This window comes from Ruditapes philippinarum, unplaced genomic scaffold (assembly GCF_026571515.1).
Source record: "Ruditapes philippinarum isolate M1 unplaced genomic scaffold, ASM2657151v2 ctg945_1_1_1_1, whole genome shotgun sequence".
Lineage (NCBI taxonomy): Eukaryota > Metazoa > Mollusca > Bivalvia > Venerida > Veneridae > Ruditapes > Ruditapes philippinarum.
In genome coordinates this window covers 44,438-65,005 of record NW_026856211.1, presented here as the reverse complement: position 1 = coordinate 65,005, position 20,568 = coordinate 44,438, and the positions used below count along the sequence as shown (strand labels likewise).

General features: G+C 31.3%; 1 protein-coding gene across 1 annotated transcript; it reads right to left on the bottom strand.

Annotated features, from left to right (window-relative positions):
• Positions 1–9,622: 9,622 nt before the first annotated feature.
• LOC132745801 (uncharacterized) lies at positions 9,623–19,967 on the bottom strand. Its single transcript, XM_060734783.1, has 2 exons — positions 19,291–19,967; positions 9,623–13,941 (listed from the first exon to the last, which is right to left on the bottom strand). Exon 2 carries the CDS (start codon positions 13,937–13,939, stop codon positions 11,969–11,971), a length of 1,971 nt encoding a protein of 656 aa, XP_060590766.1. The 5' UTR covers positions 13,940–13,941; positions 19,291–19,967; the 3' UTR covers positions 9,623–11,968.
• Positions 19,968–20,568: the final 601 nt, after the last annotated feature.

Here is a 20,568-nt window from a genome sequence, read left to right as displayed (position 1 = left end):
CAATTATTTCCGCTTTCTTTTCGTGATTATTCATATTGCATTAGAATAAAATATCAAAGGTTTTGAACAAATATTTATATTTATTATATACTTATAAATGAAATATTGAGAAATATTGATGAAATAAAATGCGTATTTTCATTTTCCGTATTTTCACTGTAAAAATTTATTTTTCACTGCAGTGAAACATAATTTCCGTATTTTCACTGGTGTCTTGCCGGACTACTTTCTTTTAAATTCTACTAGTACACAAAATTTAAGGGAAAGTTTTTCAAATTTTATCGCAAAAAAGAGAAAAATGTACATAATAAACAGAAAATTTCAAGTTTTTTCTATAAATACATGATTTATTTTCATCTTGTGGCATGAAAATTACCATATTTCACTCGTGGCTACCGCCAATCATGAAATATTTATTTTCATACCACTCGATGAAAATAAATCATGTATTTATAGAAAAAACTTGAATATCCTCTATATACATATTGTTGTATCGATACATTGTCTTTGAATGGTAATGTGTAGACAGAAGTCGATATTTAAAATTACATTATCTGTAACATGGCCAAGTGGCTATGTTCTTGACTTCAAATCATTTGTTTTCAACGATGTAGGTTCGAATCCCGCTAGAGACTTTTAATTATGTCATTTGAGGAGTGTCGGTGGCTCTACTCAGGTGCCCGTTCGTGCCTAAAATAATGCACGGGTGTACACCTGAGGTCTTCCCCCCAGTAAAGCTGGAAAGTCGCCATATTACCTTTTAATTGGTGCGGCGTATCCAACTCATCTCCATAAAAATGATAAATAAAATATAATATAAACAAAGACTGTTTTATACAAGATTTCTTATATCTCGATTGCAGCAATATATCGTTTTCTTTAAGAATAATCAAATCAATGTAATTCGGAATAATTTAGCAAAGAATCAGTTTACTGATTACTGTACATAATATTCCATTCATTAATATTCTTATTCAACTAAAGTATAGAGCGGAAAACATATTAAATTTGCACATTTTTTTCTCTTAATAAGCTTATTGGACAATATCCTTAGTAACAATTCATTCTAAAGGTTTTAAGCAATTGTTTTAAATAAAATTAAAATATCCTCAAAATGTCATTGTTTAAATTTCACAATTATTTAATATTGATATTATGTTTATGTAATGCACCTTAGGTGTTATAGAGGATATTGAATGAGTGTAGTTTAATACTAAATTTATTGAACGAGTTGAATAAAATCATATTATGCGAGCCTCTGGCGAGCATAATATTGTTTTATTCAACGAGTTCAATAAATTTAGTTTTGAATCTACACGAATATAATATTCTATTTATCACATATATAATATAGGAACAGTAAACTGTTAAAATGGGTAATTTTTCAATGACGCGCCTATAGTGTAACGCTAACATTAGCGCGTTTTAACGCTATGTTTCTATATAGCGCAAATGACGTCACGTCAAAGTGTTATTACACTAGTGTTATATCGTTTTTATTAAATGGCTTTATTACACTCCTGCGCCAAAGAAACTTAAAACAGCACCAGTGGTCAAAACCATCTCAATAATTCGAACCCATTTGGTCGCCTCTTACGATCACGCAGGGATAAACGATGGTTCCTATTCATAAAACGTTTGAATCTTGAATCATACTGTTATTGAAACAAGTTCATCATAATCATAATATTTTTCCAAGGTCGACAGATGTCTCATCGAAGTTCCATACGATAGATATCAAGAGCGAAGATCAAGGATAAATCCCGCATCTCAGCAGGTATAAGAAAACTGATAAGAAACAAAAGTACAGAAAGGTTATTTAATTTGTTTTTTTACTGTACCTGCACATTTGAAATAAAAAAATATAAATGTCAGGTAACGTGCTTTTAATTTAGCTCTTTCATAATTCTGAAATTATTTGAGATGAAATATAATGATATTTGAACTGGTGTTTTCTTAGTTATCTTGATGACGAAATAAATGTGAACCTCAGATACCCTAATTAATTCAGTTCAGTACTATCATAGAAGTTTATACGTATCTTTCTCAAGTGAGAAGTCACGGTTGATTTAACAAAATACATGGTCATTGTTATCAGTTTAGTTTAACCAGCCAACACCGTACTAATATTTTAACTCGAAAGACCAAATTGTGCAAATTTCAGAAACTGGTAACACAAAACACTTCTGAATTTTGTTTTGACCTCAAAGGATTGAATTATTATACCATTTGATGTTGGTCTATACTAAAAACTTAAATTTTAGGTTATTTGCTTACTCTGTTTTCACCAGAATTATCATTTTTACTATACCAAATGACCTAATATTGAAAAAAAAACCGTTTAAACGCTTTAAACTCAAATCGAGTTTAGGAACACTTTAAATATTATATTTCAATTTAATTCTGAGTCAATACGTTTCCGTTTTGAAAGTTCCAGGTGATCTGCGGAAGGATTTCAATTTCATTTTTGGACATTTTGAACCTCAGATAATGCTTTTGAACAAGTCTACTTTTCATATCATTCTAACTCTATCAGCTACCATCATATCAAATTCATTACTGGAAGCCAAAGCTCATTAACTGAAGTACTACAGTATTTGAGTAATGAGTCATAACCCTTTAATTTAGAACCACATCAAACACATTACGAGCATTTAGATCGAGACATTATGATAAGAAGTTTTTTTAATGTTGTTAAATACCTATAACTAAAGTAATTAATTCCAATGATAGTGTAGAACATTTATAAATATTTATTTATTTCTTAGCTGTAAGCATTTTTAGAATTATGTACAACGGGATCATTGTCTAAAGATCGTGATAACAAAATATTAAAGGCTATTGGCCCTAAAATATGTGATACTTGCATTACGTTAAGAAATTGTTTTTATATTTATTTCTATTACATTTATGTCATTATTTAGATATGCTGTAAATATTATCTTTTCAATAAATAAATTCACTTTGAAATATTGCTATTTTAAGATGACTTTTAAAAACATAAGATAATATTGATCAATAATTGTAGGCATATACATTTGTACTTATATTGTTTAAGTGCTGACGGACTATCGTAATTATGTAATGAAAAGTAAGTAAAACAAGAGCCGATTGAACCGGGTAATGCTCCCCGACTAGGTTTTGGACACAGAAAAAATATATCTTTTGTAGTTTCAGAGTTATGTCCCAGACAAAGTGCGATAATTTCAAACTTAGGCAAGGCAGAGTTACTGTTCTTTGCACTGCACTTCTACTCAATGAGATTTATCTACCGACTTGCGCGTGACACGTCGTCTCAATATGGTGATCATTTCTGTGAAATAGTTGTAAAATCAGACTTCAAATAACGAAGTTATGGGCCGAACACGATGTGATCTTGGACCCAAATGTTGCGCGCGACACGTCATCTCAATGTGGTGATCATTCTTGTAAAATAGTTTTAAAATCCGAATTCAAATAACGATGTTATGGGCCGGACACGATTTTGCTTCAAGGTCATGCTGTGACGTTGACCTTCAAGGTAGCGACCCAAATGTTGCGCGCGACACGTCGTCTCAATTGCAATATGGTGATCATTTCTGTGAAATAGTTGTAAAATCCAACTTTAAATAACGAAGTTATGGGCCGGACACGAATTCGGGACGTATGGACAGACTGACGGATAGACGGACGGACGGATGGACAACCCGGCGACTCTATGCTCCCCGAAATGTTTCGGGGAACATAATAACCTAACGAAATGTATGAAAAACATAGTACGTTATATGTGAAATACATACATATTGATATGATACAAGCATTTGATACCCCATAGTTTATTCTTCATGCACGCATATTTTATTCATTTAAAATTATTTCTTATCATTTCATGTTAAATTACCATCTAACAAAAAGCTTAATCAATTTGAATTTAATCCATAATGACGTCAACACACTGGTTTCACGGAATTTGCTAATTTTGCAAAATGTACAAAGATTATATTTTTGCTACTTGATTTGATAGGTATAAGATCTAATCATCGAATGATCAGTATTGCCAGACAGTTATCAAGTTGCAAGATCAAACGCCCTGCCCCAACAGGTGAATGCTATTGGAAAATATGGGGAAAAATGTGCCATAACATATTTTCTTGCACTACATAAGAAAATTGATGCGAAATACAATAATCTGTAAAGACTTTTCGTATGTATTCGGATAAGTATAAGACACAACAGACTTGTTTTTTTTCGATAAGACAATATTTTTTTATAAAAATGGTTATAAGTTATTTTCCCTTTAACCTAGTACTCTTTTAATATTGTTTTATTTGTTTTTCGAAAATTTTACCTGAAGCAGAGGACGAGAGTACGAATTTGTGTCACCTTTTACAAAATGTTGATTACGTTTAGACGGATTAGAAACGATAAGTAATGATACAAAATATTGTATTTACATTATTGTTTCCTTTTGTTAAATTAAGATTGACTTAATCTAATATGATACATGTATATAACAGCAAGCTTTAGTTAAACCGATAACAGTGAAACTGGTATAGGCAGCAGACGTCAGGTTTGAGTATAGTAGCATAATCCAATTTAGCAAAGGAGTAACACTTGAAAAACATCGGTTACGGACAAAAACACATCATATTTGAGAAACAAAAACATCTTTTATGAACAAAAAAGAAAAAAACAGGAAAAAACAACATTACAACATATCACATGAACAAAAACACATCTTTCATGAACAAAAGCGCATTACATGAACAAAAAACATCTTTCATGAACAAAAACACATTTTTCATGTACACAAGCAAAGTACATGGACAAAAACACATCTTTCATAAACAAAGCATAGTACATGAACAAAACACATCTTTTATGGACAAAAGCATATTACATGAACAAAAAACATCTTTCATGAACAACAACATATTTTTCATTCTTTTATGAACAAAAAGCATGCACATTGCATGAAAAAAGTCATATCGTACATAAACAAAAACATCTTGCATGAACAAAAACACATTACATTAACAAAGCTTTATCCTACATGAACAAATGTTTCTTACATAATATTAATGATATGAATTTCATGTTAAGTAAAATATTTAATGCATATTAAGTTACCGTGTAAAACTTTCAAACAATTTTCGCCCCATCTCGTACAGCATTGAAAACAGCGGGACAGTTATGATTTTCAGGTCGATTTTAATGAGGTAAATGTACTTTACTGATAGTTACAATAATTTAATGATTGTTATGCCAACCGGAATGAATAAGGAATGTCAAAAATATCGTCTGGTATTTCTCAACTTCCGGTTTATTTATGCTAATCGTGTATCATTAATACGACGAGCATCCAGAAATCCCCGTCGGCGGAATTTCGCGCTAAATCTCAATGTAGTAAATAAAAAAATGTTACGCCAATTACAAAAATGTACGATAATTTGAAAACCATGTTTTGTAATATTTTTAATGGATACCAGAGCGTTTTTTACTATCAGATGTCGCTACATAATTACATGTAACTTGTTAGTAACTTTTATAACTTATGAAGAATTGTGAATGTTTTTTTTTTAATAAGTAACACAGATATTTGTATATCTATTATTCACACGTAATAAATAGCGCTAAGTGTGGAATCCCTGCTAAAGGCACATTAAGCAAAGGGTTTCTTTCAAAAAAAGCTGAACAAGCTTTTATAACATTTCAATCTTAATATTTCATTTTTAATAGTTTTCTGTATGATAAGATATATGCTCATGAGCTGTTATTTATATATTTTTACTGTGCGTGCATACATATTTCATAAATTAATGTTGGATAAATAAATAAAGCTATAAAGCGGACTCAAATAACGTTTTTTATAGCTTAAATTGAACTTAAGAGATTAATTCTGCTTAAGCCGGTGCTAGTTGGCTTGAACGGTGAGTTGCTTTTACAAGTACCGTCCATGTTTGTTTGTTTGTTTCATTTTACGCCTTTTTCCAACAGTATTTCAGTCATAAGTCGGGTAGTTTCCTAAACATCGTTCCTGGAGAGTTACACCAGTACTAGACTACCTTCCTTCGCGCTAAACTACCACTATACCGTCCATGAACAGGCTCAATCAAACCGATCCTGCAACATTTTCAATTTTGCCGTTTTTAGGCGTTCATTACGTATTCCAATTTTCTCAATTTCAGATTATATTGGGATTGTAACAATAATTCTTTATCTTACATATTACTCAGCTTTAAAATGTTTTCCAATAATTATTGAATAGTGAAAACAAAATTCCTTATGATCATCATGATTTATATTGTCTTACATATTTCTGAAAACTACGCGTATAATCTTATTCTGAGAATATATATTTAAAAGATGATATCGGAAATAGTAGTTAAGGTATTATTTATTATCTTACAAGTCAAACGTATTTCAGTAATCGACCACCTGCATGGATTCTCATTTTTTTTTAAACTTTTATATAATGTAACAAATAAGGAGTATTGCAATCAAGTTCGGTCGAAATAAAGAGCTACATGTATAAATCGTTTTGCATGTGGATGTGTGTGGCGCGCTTAACTAATGCGAGAATAAATCCTTTTCATATCAAAAACGTAATTCTTAACTTATCTGCATTAATTTCTGGAAATATACGTAATCCGTTTCGACATGTGTTGCACACCGCCGTTTATATATTTTATTTTGTGCTTCTAGAATTTAATAATTATTATAGTTTTTAAAACAAAAGCAAATGTTACAGCATTATCTGGCATGTTATATAAATATTGCGCAGTACTGATCTATCATTAATTATCATTTAATGCAAAATTCTTGAAAAAAAAAAAAGAATCAAGAAGGGAAAAAACGGAACGCCTAGAGAACACCCAAAACGACGAAATTGAAAATTTTTCGGGGTCGGTTTGATTTAGACTGATAATTTGACCATTGTTTAAATTTCGACGTTATTATACAAGTGTGTTACTTTATTTACCTTTATTCATAATCGTCATCTTTTTTATGAGAGAAACTTTTTTTTAATTGGGGACCATGGGCCACTTTTCATGGAATGGCACTAACATGTCACATTGAATGGTTTATGATAACCGTCGTATGAACACATCTGCCGATATTTCGTAATTCAAAATTCACTATTAATGTAAAATTCTGCTTATTAATAAGCTGGTACTAAGGGGCGTGGACAGTATCTTGCACTTGCCAGTACCGTCCATGAACAGGTTCAATCACACCGAGCCTGTAACATCTACAATTTTGTTCTTTTGTGCGTTCTTTAGGAATTCCATTTTTCTCTAATTTGTACAATTTATTTATGCAGCATTTTTGTTGCGTACAGTTCATGTTCTGAAAATTGTAAAATAATTAAAATTAACCCTTCAGTTACTAAATATGAATTTATAAATTAAATATAAAAAACATTATAAAAAGAAAAAAAGAACAAGAAATCTTATCAAAATAATCTAATAACACCAGCAACTCCAATACCAGTATAAATAAATGAAAATGAATTTGATTTTACTTTTATATCTATTTTAGTTACGTAATGTAGAATAAAGTGCAAGTAAGATAAACAAAACGGCGTGCAGTTGAAGGTTGTATTTTCTGGTTTCTGGCTTTCCTCAAGCGGAGACATGTATTGCGAATGTCTGAAATTAGTTTGAAACAGACATAATATATGTATATGCCCCAAATAAGTTAAATTACAAAGCTGTCTACGAATTTAGAAATCTTTCTATTTAATTTAGAATATTTTTTTACAGATTCGTTTCTGTATTATTTGCAGTAAAAAAATAAGAAAACAACAAATGCTGCATTTATTGGTTTTCATGCCTACAAAATTAAACTTGCTATTAGTTATTACTCTTGTATTAAAACGGTAGTCATTGTCGATGCTAGATGGATGTGGACGGTAGCTTGCAATTACCACAACCGTCCAGGAATAGGCTCAATCAAACCGAGCCTGCAACATTTTTAATTTTGCCGTGTTGGGCTTTCTTTAGGGATTCTGTTTTCTCTGAAAAATATGTTTCTTACATATCTGCAGATTTTAGTTACTAGCAAATTTCCCGATTGTTTTTACCTACGTAGATGTATATTAAGATATCATAATATCTGAATTTCTGATGATTTACTTTGCATATCGCTTTGATTTATGGATTTAATAAAATTTGTTATTATAGCCTCAGCAAGTGCTAGAGGTTGTAAGAATTGCTCCACTTTCCATTGTCACCCATGAACGGACTTAATCAAACAATATTCGGAGCTTTTGTAGGATTATCCATCCCAGAATTTATTTCGTTTTACTCGTTTGTAAATAGAAAAGAAATATGGGAAGTTTGTAAAAACCGCAAATTAACATCACGAAATATATATTTATAGTCAACAGTAATGTAAAGAAATAAAAATTTACGGTGTTGAAATTGTCTGTGATGATTTCTTTCTTTACATAGCGAAACAGGGGTTACGTTCATTCTTAGGATACATATAGAGATTTATTATCGTAGCTCCCATATCATCATCTGGTATTCATTTCAATAAAGTTGATTAATGATTTAATCCACGACTTTCGACAAGAACAAAGGTAAGCTGACATAGCATTGTAGATCAATCAGGGATAACATAAAACATTAAAAACAAGCAATTATCATAGTATTGCAAGCAATCCATAAGTCCCCTACCGGTAAGAGCCCAAGCAACATTCTGAAGGGCCATTGGCCATTCACTTATGTTCCTATTTTAAGTTAATTTGTTGAAAAAGTTCTTTAAAAGTGATCACAGGAAACAGTTTTTATGTACAGACAGATGGACTGTCTGAAGGACACTCTAAAGTTATTTTTTAACATCCCTGTTATCAAAATATAACATTTTTAAAATCCTATCATGATTGAAGAAGTTGGAGTAAAAATTACCAATTTCTCAAAAAATAGTCTAAGTTCAAAAGGGGCATAATTCTGGAAATAGTCTTGCTAGAGTATTGAACACTCACAACTGTTGAGTGATAATAAGAAACATTTATATGAAGTTTGAAGTAGATACATTCAGAAAAAGAAGTTATTAAAAAAAAACAATGTTTTTTTCATGAAAATTTTAAGTTCAAGGGAGGTAATTCTGATAAATTTTGTGCTAGAGTTGTAAACCTTGTCACATATGATGTGGTTGATGACAAGCAACTTATATTCAAAGTTTGAAGAAAATACCTTTAGAAATAAAGAACTTATAGTGAAAAAATGTAGTGTAACGCTCAGATCTGAATAAACTCAATATGAACAAGTCAACACAGTATAAAGTTTATAAACGTCATATATATGTATTTATTTTATATAATTTACTGTTCACCAATACAACACAATTGCTTTAACAATGTCTTTAACAACTTTACAATTCTTATACAAATATTTAGAATAATAAGAATTAATGCCAATTGCGTATTTAGCATAATTTAACCTTAAGTGAGTGAGTCTGCTTTAACATCAAAAACTACACTAAATAATCGAATATTTCGCTCCCCTTATATACTAAAATACTTTACGCCTAAGATTTAATAACTTAATAATTCATAGAGTATATATGCATTTGTTGACAGCTAAACAATTAAATAACCCATTATATATGCACGATCTAAAGTACAAAAGGTACACTTCCCGTTTAGTGTTGACAGGTCTATTAATTAACTAAATTAAACATAGTATTCGTGACAGCTCATTAAATTAATATATCCGTCTATGCATACCGTTAACTAATTACTGGCTAATTACCGTTATCCTACAATATCTTCCCGACCAATTAAAAATACTTCCAGGTATTTTAAAATAAAACTTATTTAAAGAAAAAATTTATGTCACTTTTAAGTATGAAAGACTACGAATAGTTTCAAGATTGAAAAAGGAAAAAAAATCGAACTCAAAAATAAAAATAACTAAAGGTAAGCAATTGACATTTTACAATTTATATATAGCAAGAGATATAATTATTCATATACAAGTTTAAAATTGAAAGTAATATTACTTAAAACAAATCATATTTAATAGTTTCTATTTTTTTTTTTTTTTTTTACATATTTCTGTTAACAAACATATAAGAATATAATTTTATATTAATATGATAAAACAAGAAATGTTCCGTATATATAACTATTTTCACTGATTGAATTGTCCTAAAATAACACTGTTTTGTATTGCGAGAATAACACTTATCTGTCCTAAAAAAACATAATCACTTTCTTAGTTTTAATTAAATTTTAACACAGGTATGTCCTAATTTTTTTTAAATTCACATTTTAAAATTTTTCTTGTTGACGAAAGCAGAATCTCCAAGAATAGAATTAATTACACTATGTATCAAATAAGAAAACACAAAATACACTTTTTATAAAATTAACACATTTTCTGTATAATTTGTCCATGAAACGTTGTTTCTTTTCTGCTTTTTGAATATCTATCCTGGAGATTATGCCTCCGTGTTAATCTGAAACGATATAAAATATAATTAAGAAACATGTACATGTAATGTGTATTAGCATGTGACAAAAATGAGAGAAAAAAAACAAATATTTTAAATTAATCAGTGGAAGTCTTAAATTCCTATCATTTATATATACAGAAATGATGCAGTAGAAATTGTTATCAAAGTAATTACTAAAAGTGTTAAAAAAACAATAAGAAAATAAAAATAAAAACAATAAAAGAAATATATAAAACCCGTATAATACCCTTAACCAGAACCTGAAAATAGAAATCAAAGAACTATTAAAAATGTAAATAAAACTCTGTCACCAATAACGATATAAACAATGGTATTTAAAATTAAAGAATAAAATATAAAAAATCTGACCGAAATAAGATTTAAAAGAAACTAAATGAAAGATTTTCCATGAAATACTTAATAGTTAATATCTAAATTTTCTTTTTGTTTTACTTAAAAATTTTTCGAATGTTCTTTAAATAATAATCTTTAACATAAAATAAAATAAATTTGGTGTCGTCTTCTAATCCACTTCGTCCATTTTACATCTTTGAGCGGTCTGCCAGAGCGGATAGAAGTGACTTGCTGTCGCATGTTCAGCTTTGTTCAATAACCGGTCGAAAATCGATTCCATGAACCGACAGTCATTGACAAGATTTCCCAACGCTACCGGTGTAATTTCCAGTTCTAGACAATGGTCGCAGGCCTGTTGATTTCGTGCTGCTACTCGTTCTAGAATGTCCCGTTCTGCCCGTAGGAGGAAGAAATGCCTAGTTAACTTCCCCGTTAAGTTTAGAACAGTTTCTGAATAACACCACGTAAAGTTAGAAATAATGTCAATTTTATGCACCACATGGTGACTACATTGTTGGGCTGACTCACATATGTCACAATATGGTGCTGACCGTTCCTCGATTGCACAAAGCACCTTAGCCACCAAATATTCAAAAAGATATGCTCTGAAGAGCATACCAACATTAAAGCGACGGATAAAGGTATTCATTTTCTTCACGGTAGTAACACTAAACACAAAAAAAAAACTGTAGATTTTCAAATGACACGAGTTGTTCAAACAATATTTCCTCCGAAAAAATTCCTTTTTAGCAGTTAGATGTAATAATTTCTAACACTGTTCCAAATTTACAAGTTCAAAATATAACAAGTCCTTGTAATATAAAAATAACACACTGTGAACAGTTTAAAATAACAAAGTATCAATAAGATATCCTTGTAAATGGAGTACAGTAATTCGCACAGAAAAAGTTTGACTACTGTACTGCAAAGATGGTAGAACAACGTTTTTATACGTTTCATTCTTAACAAACTAATTCGTCAAACTGATAACATTGTCATTTCTTTGACAGTTATTTATTATCTAATGTGCAACAAAAGTGCGTTTTATGTATATTTCAGACTTCACTCATTTATAATTATATGTTAAGTTGACAGTTCTCCTATTATCTTGAGAATATCTTCTGATGTTGACGTCTCTTTTACGTTAATGTTGTCTATCTGGAAGTGTCTACAATTTTGGATATAATGAAGAGAGGATAGAACCCTGAGGCTGCTCCATTTTTTCTGAAGAATTGTCGTCCATCTCTGACATCTTAGACACGAGCGTATAGAGTGATTTATCTCTACTTTTTGCATTCATTATCAACTCCGGACCATGACATTTAACAGAGACATATTTTTTCGAAAGACGTTTTCGTATGAAAAATACACTGATTAAAATCACAATGATCGAAAAAATAACCCCAGATATAATCAAAATAATGCCCCATAAAGGAAATGGTTTATCGCTATCTAACGATATCGTTTGTAGATAATGTAATTTAGAGACTAATGCTTCGAGCGGTATATGACTTATAGGTTTTAAATCAGTTGGTATCTTTATACTTGAAAAATGATGCAAGCTTTCATTTAGTGTCTGAAATAAATGGTTCTTTGATGTGTTTGACCAGAACAATGTATTTGAGTGCAGATCTCCATTTAAAGCATGAACTGTGGAATTCTTATTGAACCAAGGCGTCAAAATCAGGTAATTATTAAAAGCTTTACAGTTTTGATTTAAAGAGATTATGGAAACCGGCGCTTTTGCTATTACTTCCTGTCTGTTTGTTTGTATATTGTCACATAATATTACAAACTTTAAGTCTTTGTCAGAACTAATAATCCATCGTCCATCAAGAATGTTAATAGCTTTTGGTAACCTTGCATTTGTGTCTACCATAATTTTACAGTTGTTACGAATGTCGTTGTCGTCTTGTAAAAATAATGCGGAAACACACATTTTGGAAATACTTCTTTGATAAATTGGAGCTGATATCTGACAATATTTCAAAAAATTATTTTGACAACTATCAAGTTCTTTTCTTGTTAAAACTGAAAATTTTGTTCTCGCCTTATTATAGATTAAACCCTCATATTCTAACTTGTATTTAGCAACTACAGACTCTGAAGAGTTATTCGGTGAAGTATACGCTGTTTCCATATTAAAAATTTTATAGACTTCGAATTTCTCATTTAATTCCGTAATAGGAATTTCAATTTGAATAAGTAAATGGTCTTTATAAAACATTGTATTGGTGCTTAAATGTCTGTAAAATTTGAACAATTGTGTTTTCGGGTCGGCTGGTAAAGCAAAATTTTTGGGTGCATGGAGCTGAATATCTAACAATAATTGAAGTAGATAAGCTGGCGAAATTAAACTTGGAGTACACTGTGCTAAACTCAATACATCTAATTTATCTTTAAAATCGTTGATGTGCAAAGCTGCCAAGGAAACTGCAAATTTTATATCGTTTAATATTAACATAATGTGGTTGCTATTGACAGAATATGTTTTAAAACGTTCAAGACTTCTCTCAAAAGCAATTTTCCATTTATGTATTTGAGTTTCTACTGAAGTTAATGCATGGATTATTTCATTTATTTTGTTATGATTTTCCATAATGTGTGACTGAGAAACATTAAGAATAGAAAGCGAATCCTCCACAATATGCATGATATTTCTTTGTGTTGAAGCTAATTTATTAACATTTCTTTTAATAGATTGAACATCGTTATTATCCGCAGTACCAAATAAGAATCGAAATACTTTACCTAAACCAAAAATACTTCTTTTTTGTTTATTAGTGTCACGAAGGCTTAAAAAATCTGTGTATTGATTTAGTACGTTATCATATGTTAGTCGGAGATTATTGATGTCTAAATTCATGTCATGTATTGTTTGTAAATAAGGCAAAAAGTTATCTTCATCTTTAGTTTGTAAATAATGTTTTTTCATTTCAAGCAACGTTTTGTTAACTGTATCAACATTAGTAGAAATTTGAGTGAGATAAGTGCTGAATAATTTAGTATCATAAACTAAAATTGCGTTCCAATGCGCTTTTGTTATAGAAATTTCATTAACTTTTGAAAAAATAACATTATCATATCTAGTCATGGCCCAGGCAAATTGAAATAAGCAACTCAATATAAACATCTTCATGTCTGAAAAATAAATTGAATGCATTTTTAAAGTAACATAAAAAATTAACTTTGACTCAAACAACAAAATCTGCTTATAGTATCTTAGATAAACATTCAACTAACAATTTATTGACCGATTGATGTTTAGAATCCGCAGACTGAGGCTTCAGGCGTTTGCGGAGAAAACGTTTTTTCTTTTGTGTTTGTATAGATGAAACATTAAATTCATAACTTTCTGTGTCAGAAGAGTAATGATTATTTACGAGTGACCTTGTTTGTACTTGACTTTCGTCTGAATCTGAGCTATTTGTTGACATTTTATGGCTAGAAGCATCACTTTTGTTACCTGTATAAGTTTGATTACGTAATTGACCGCGTAATTCGGATAAAGGTACATTGTCCATCTCGTCGCTACTTAATGAGTCTGGTTTTGACATTTGATTTTCTTGTCTTAATTGTTTTTGTAAATGTGACAAAGGAACATGGTCTAACACGTCTGAATCGTCCAGTTGATGATTATATCTACGTAACACCGCGGGCGATGTTTGATTTCCATCATTATTTTCGTCCGTCGAATCTGAGCTATCGGAGTTACTTTCATTGGTCGAAGTTATGTCTTTGGGCGGAACAACATACTGACAAGAACGCCCTCTGCCTGAAGGTTTAGGAATATCCCAATCTAAAACATTTGCTAAACGAATCTGCCGTGCATGTACTTTATGTAATTTTTGATCTAATTGACTTTTTATAACATAGGTGAGAGGAGCAATTTGCTCTATAATACGGTAATAGGGAATCCATTTTGAATCTAATTTACTTGACCTTTTGAAATTTTTGTAGTAAACCGGGTCGTTAACTTGAAAAGTAACGTCTGATCTATTTTTATTCGCATTCTCGACTCGTTTTCTTTTATTCTTTTTCAACATTTTGTATGTTGTTAGAAAAGCTCTATGGTTTTCACTTAATATGATTTGACTATAATCTGTGCCGTGATATTTTGCTCGAGGCTTCAGAAGTGCGTCAATTGGAATCGTAGGATCCCTTCCATATAGATTAAAGAAAGGCGATTGCTTGTTCTGGTATGAAACCGAGAATCGTAAGGCGGCCAAAGTTAAGTTTAAGTGAATATCCCATTCTCTTGAATTATTGTTGACCAGTTTTGATAAAAGATTTACTATGTCTCTATTTCTGCGTTCTAAAGCACCATTGCTAGTCGGCGAATAGGGTGTGGAGCGTACGTGTTTAATATTTAATTCTGCTAACATATTAGTAAAAGATGAATTAACAAATTCAGACCCGTTATCTGTAACAATCTTTTGGGGACAAGCGTATCTACTGTAAATTTCTGTCATAAAGAAATGTACTATTGACTGGGCTGACTTATCCGGACTCGCAAATGCTTCAATAAAACCCGTGAAATGATCCAAAAAACAGATAATAACCCTGTTCTTTGATGCAGTAAGCGGAAGCGGTCCCAATACATCTATTGCTATGATATGAAAAGGATATTTTGGTGTTTCAGTTTCCATAAGTTTGGTATTGATTGGTTTTAAATTTCTACTATTACATGCCACACACTGTTCTACAATTGAAACTATATCTTTAAACATATTCCGCCAATAATATTTGACCTTTATAGTTGCAAAAAGTCTCTGTATTCCTAGATGACCAAAATTATGATAATTTGTCATTATCATCTGTTGTAATTGCCTAGGGACAAAAAGTCTTAATGAAGGCTCGTCGTCACAGTTCGAAATGTAATAAATAATGTTATCTAACTCAATATAAAAGTTTTTCCTCATGTTTAGACATTTTATTCTGTTGCAATTTTGATTTAATCAAAGCGATTTCTGGATCATTTTCTTGTTCAACTTGCATGTTTAAATTTTCTAAGTTTTTAACCGGTTCAACTATTAATTCATTAGGCTCATCTGCTAATTCGCTTATCTTCCTAACATCTACCTGATTTGTATTAATTGCATTACATTGTTTGATTTCATACATGTTATCTGGAATATCGCTGAAAATTTCTGACTCTGTCTCAGATTCAATTAATTCTTCCTGTGGCTTTGCTGGTCTACTTAAGAAATCTGCAACTACATTCAATTTTCCTGGGATATGTTCTATTTTACAATTATAAGTTGATAGCACAGTTGCCCACCGCTGTATTTTTTTATTGTTAAAAGGCTTATCTAGAATGTGAATTAATGATTTCTGATCAGTATAGATAGTGAATTCTGCGCCATGTAGATAATGATGTAGTTTATTTACACAGTAGAAAATTGCCAAAAATTCCTTCTCAACTATGGAATATTTTCTTTGCGTTTTATTGAAACGGTGTGATATGAAATAAATTGGCTTCTGATTAACATAAGAACCTTGGTCGTTTGGTTCACAATCCTGAGATAAGACCCCCGATAAACATAATTCACTTGCATCACAGTACAGTTTATAAGGCTTATTAATATCAGGAAAACCCACATATGGAATTGAAGTAAGACTTTCCTTCAATAAATCAAAACTTTCTTGACATTCTTGTGTCCAATTAAACTTAATATTCTTCCTTGTTAAGTCAATTAGAGGCGATATAATTTCTGTGTAACTTTTTGTTCCAGATCTAATCATAAATCTATAAAATCCAGTCATACCCAAAAGTGAGCGAACCTGTTTAGAAGTAGTAGGTGGAGATAATCTTCTTATAGCTTTTATTTTGTTTTGATTTGGTTTAATGCCATGGCGATTAACCACGAAACCTAAATATTCAATTTCAGCCTGTAAGAATTGACATTTCTTCAACTTGAGTTTTAACCTATGTTGCCGTAACCTCTGGAAAACAGTTTCTATATGCTTTAAATGATCTTCGTAATTAGAACTAAATACAATTATATCATCGATATAACTGATAGCAAAATCATCACAGTCTTTAAGAACTATCTTCATTAAAGCCTGAAAATAACCTGGAGAGTTTGCTAATCCAAAAGGTAACCGCTCATATCGATACATGCCAAAGTTTGGAGTTGAGAATGCTGTTTTTTGTTTATCTTGTTCTCTGATAGGTATTTGGTGAAAAGCACTCGCTAAGTCAAGACTCGTAAAATATTGACAATGTCCAAGTTTGGCTATTATATCCTCAATACGAGGCAATGGATACGCTGTATTATCTGTTATCTGATTAAGTTTTCGAAAATCTACGCAGAAACGCTTGGAGCCGTCGGACTTTGAGACAATGACCAGAGGGAATGCCCATGGCGAGTGACATGGTGTAATAATGCCTGCCTGAAGCATTTGTTTTATAGCGTCCGATGTATCTTGAAGATTTTTAAAAGGAATTCTATATGGCTTTAATTTAATTGGTGGATGGTCACCTGTGTCTATTTTCATTTCAATTGTATTAGTACCTATCAATTCTGAATCATCTTTTGCAAAAACATCTCTATTTGATTTTAAAAAATCTTTAAGCATATTAGCGTGCTGAACTGGTACCTGAATATCATCAAAAAAATCTGGCTCACACGTGTTTTTTATTACGTTCTGAGTTATGGATGATATTTCATATCTGTCAACAACCTTTACCTGCGCGAGTGAAGTACCTGCCCTTAACCTAATAGATTTGTGAGTATTATTTACTATCATGACAGGTATTTGCCTATGGCTATGAAGGTATATCACTGAATCTATAATTTTTACCTGAGGTTCAGAATTTATGTCACAGTCAATTTTTCCGGACAATTCATATGGAACATTTTCCTTTAGTAAACCATGATAATATTTTAATTTTCCTCTTACTATGTGTGATGTTTGAGGTTGTAAAACACAATCATTTTCGAGTCTAACAATAGAAGCTACGTGTATATCTTCCTCTAAAGCAATATAATGGTGATCAATTCGTAAACAATTTAAATCATAATAAAGTCGAACACCATTTTTCGACAAAAAATCTCTCCCTAAAATAGCGCTTCGATTAATATTTTCTACCACAAAAAATTTATGTGTTTTCTTTACTGAACCAATTTTAAATGTAAGATCTATACAACCTTTAACGTGTAAAAATTGACCATTTACAGACTGAAGATTCGCGGATTTATGAATTAATTTTGGTTTATTTTTGAGTGACAAATAAGATCTAAATGATAAAATCGATACTTCAGCACCTGTATCAATAAGGCTTCTAAATCTAACATTTCCAATTTTTATAAAACAAGAATTAGGATTACCGCAAATTGCAATATTGAAAACACGTGACTTCTTATTTCTCCTATTATCGACTCTATAATAAGAGTTAATTAGTTTTTTCGTGGCGTATAACGCATTTGTGTTTTACATTCCCTAGCGATGTGACCTTTTTGCCCGCAGCTAAAACAAGTAAGTTTAGATTTCCAGTCTTGTTTTGCTAATTGTCTGTCCTGTGTATATCTGTCATTATTACCAAAATTTCCCCTAGGGTAATATCTCTGTCTGTAATTATCATTATTTTGCCTAAAATACCTTTGTTGGTTGTCATGAGGTCGGTCTGATGATCTATATTGACCGTTATTCGAGGTAGAGTATCTGATATCAGAATTTACCTGTAATATTTGCCTAGGTTTTTTTCTACAATCAGAAATATGATGACATGGTTTTCTACAATAAGCACAAGTTCGGACTTTAAAATGATCAATTTCCATAGGTTCTTGCCCTGGAGAAAGGTGATATTCAGAGGAATGTTGGTTATTTTGAAATCTTAAATTAAACCTAGTTCTTAAATTTTGTTCATTCATAGCCGATCGAACTGCATTTTGTAAAGTATCTGGATTATCTCGCATGACTTTCATCTTGAGATAATTTTCACGTAACCCGTCCGTAAAGAACATGATAATTTGTCTTTCAATCAGAGCTAAATTCCCGTCAGTTCCCCTATAAGCTATTTCCGCTAAAGATAATAATCGTTCTGCAAAAAGTTGAACATTTTCATTTTTGTTTTGTTTCATTGATCGTAACAAAGAAAATGCGTATTGTGGATCTTGAATAATGTCAAACCTTGAACCTAATTCTGTTTTGAATTCATCCCATGTGCTGTCAGGATGATCTCTTAAATGTCTATTAATAAAATCACTAACCGAATTTTTACTTGACTGATACGCGACAAGCTTTAATCTTTCCTCAGGTACCCTATTTAATACCCCAAATTTCTCAATACTCTTAATCCATAATTTAAAATCCCCCGGATCACCTTGAAAAGCCGGGATAACTTGGGAAATACTTTGTGTGCCAACATAAGAGCTAACATTACTTAGTTCCCTACTTAAATTCTCAAAAATTCTAGCAATATCTGGTTCTGCCATAGTCCTAAGCCAACAACAAATACAAAAAAATAGAGGATAAAAAACTCACCGAATCTCGTGTCTGGCTCCGCTGGAAACTGGTTCCCGTGGCTGATCGAATAATGGCCCCCTTCGTCGTTGTGTTCCGCAAAAAAACTTCTGGTGTATCGAATCCTGTAGTCACTAGAGCACCAAATCGTCCCTTGTAGTGTAACGCTCAGATCTGAATAAACTCAATATGAACAAGTCAACACAATATAAAGTTTATAAACGTCATATATATGTATTTATTTTATATAATTTACTGTTCACCAATACAACACAATTGCTTTAACAATGTCTTTAACAACTTAACAATTCTTATACAAATATTTAAAATAATAAGAATTAATGCCAATTGCGTATTTAGCATAATTTAACCTTAAGTGAGTGAGTCTGCTTTAACATCAAAAACTACACTAAATAATCGAATATTTCGCTCCCCTTATATACTAAAATACTTTACGCCTAAGATTTAATAACTTAATAATTCATAGAGTATATATGCATTTGTTGACAGCTAAACAATTAAATAACCCATTATATATGCACGATCTAAAGTACAAAAGGTACACTTCCCGTTTAGTGTTGACAGGTCTATTAATTAACTAAATTAAACATAGTATTCGTGACAGCTCATTAAATTAATATATCCGTCTATGCATACCGTTAACTAATTACTGGCTAATTACCGTTATCCTACAAAAACTTAAATACTATAATCAGAAATCTTTAAATTCAGTCTATTTGTTGCCATAGCAATCAGAATTTTCAACATAGGAAGATAAGAAAAGGATGTGCATAATTTCCATACTGCCATCTACCCATATGTCAAGTTTCATAAACATATTTTAGGTACTTTTTGTGTTATCACTGGATCCAGGTTATGTGTAAAATTTGCCATAGTTTCAGTCTATTTGTTGCCATAGCAACCAGAATTTTCAACATAGGAAGAAAGGAAAAAGACGTGCATAATCTCCATACCGCCATCTATCCATATATCAAGTTTCATAAAAATATCTTCAGTACTTTTTGCGTTATCGCGGGATCCAGGTTATGTGTAAAATTTGCCTTATTTTCAGTCTATTTGTTGCCATAGCAACCAGAATTTTCAACATAGGAAGAAAAGAAAAAGACGTGCATAATCTCCATACTGCCATCTATCCATATATCAAGTTTCATTAAAATATTTTCAGTACTTTTCAAGTTATCGCGGGATCCAGTTTTGTGGACGGACGGACTGACGGACGGACAGACGGACTGACGGACAGACAGACGGACAGACGGACGGAGGGTAAACCTAAAGTCC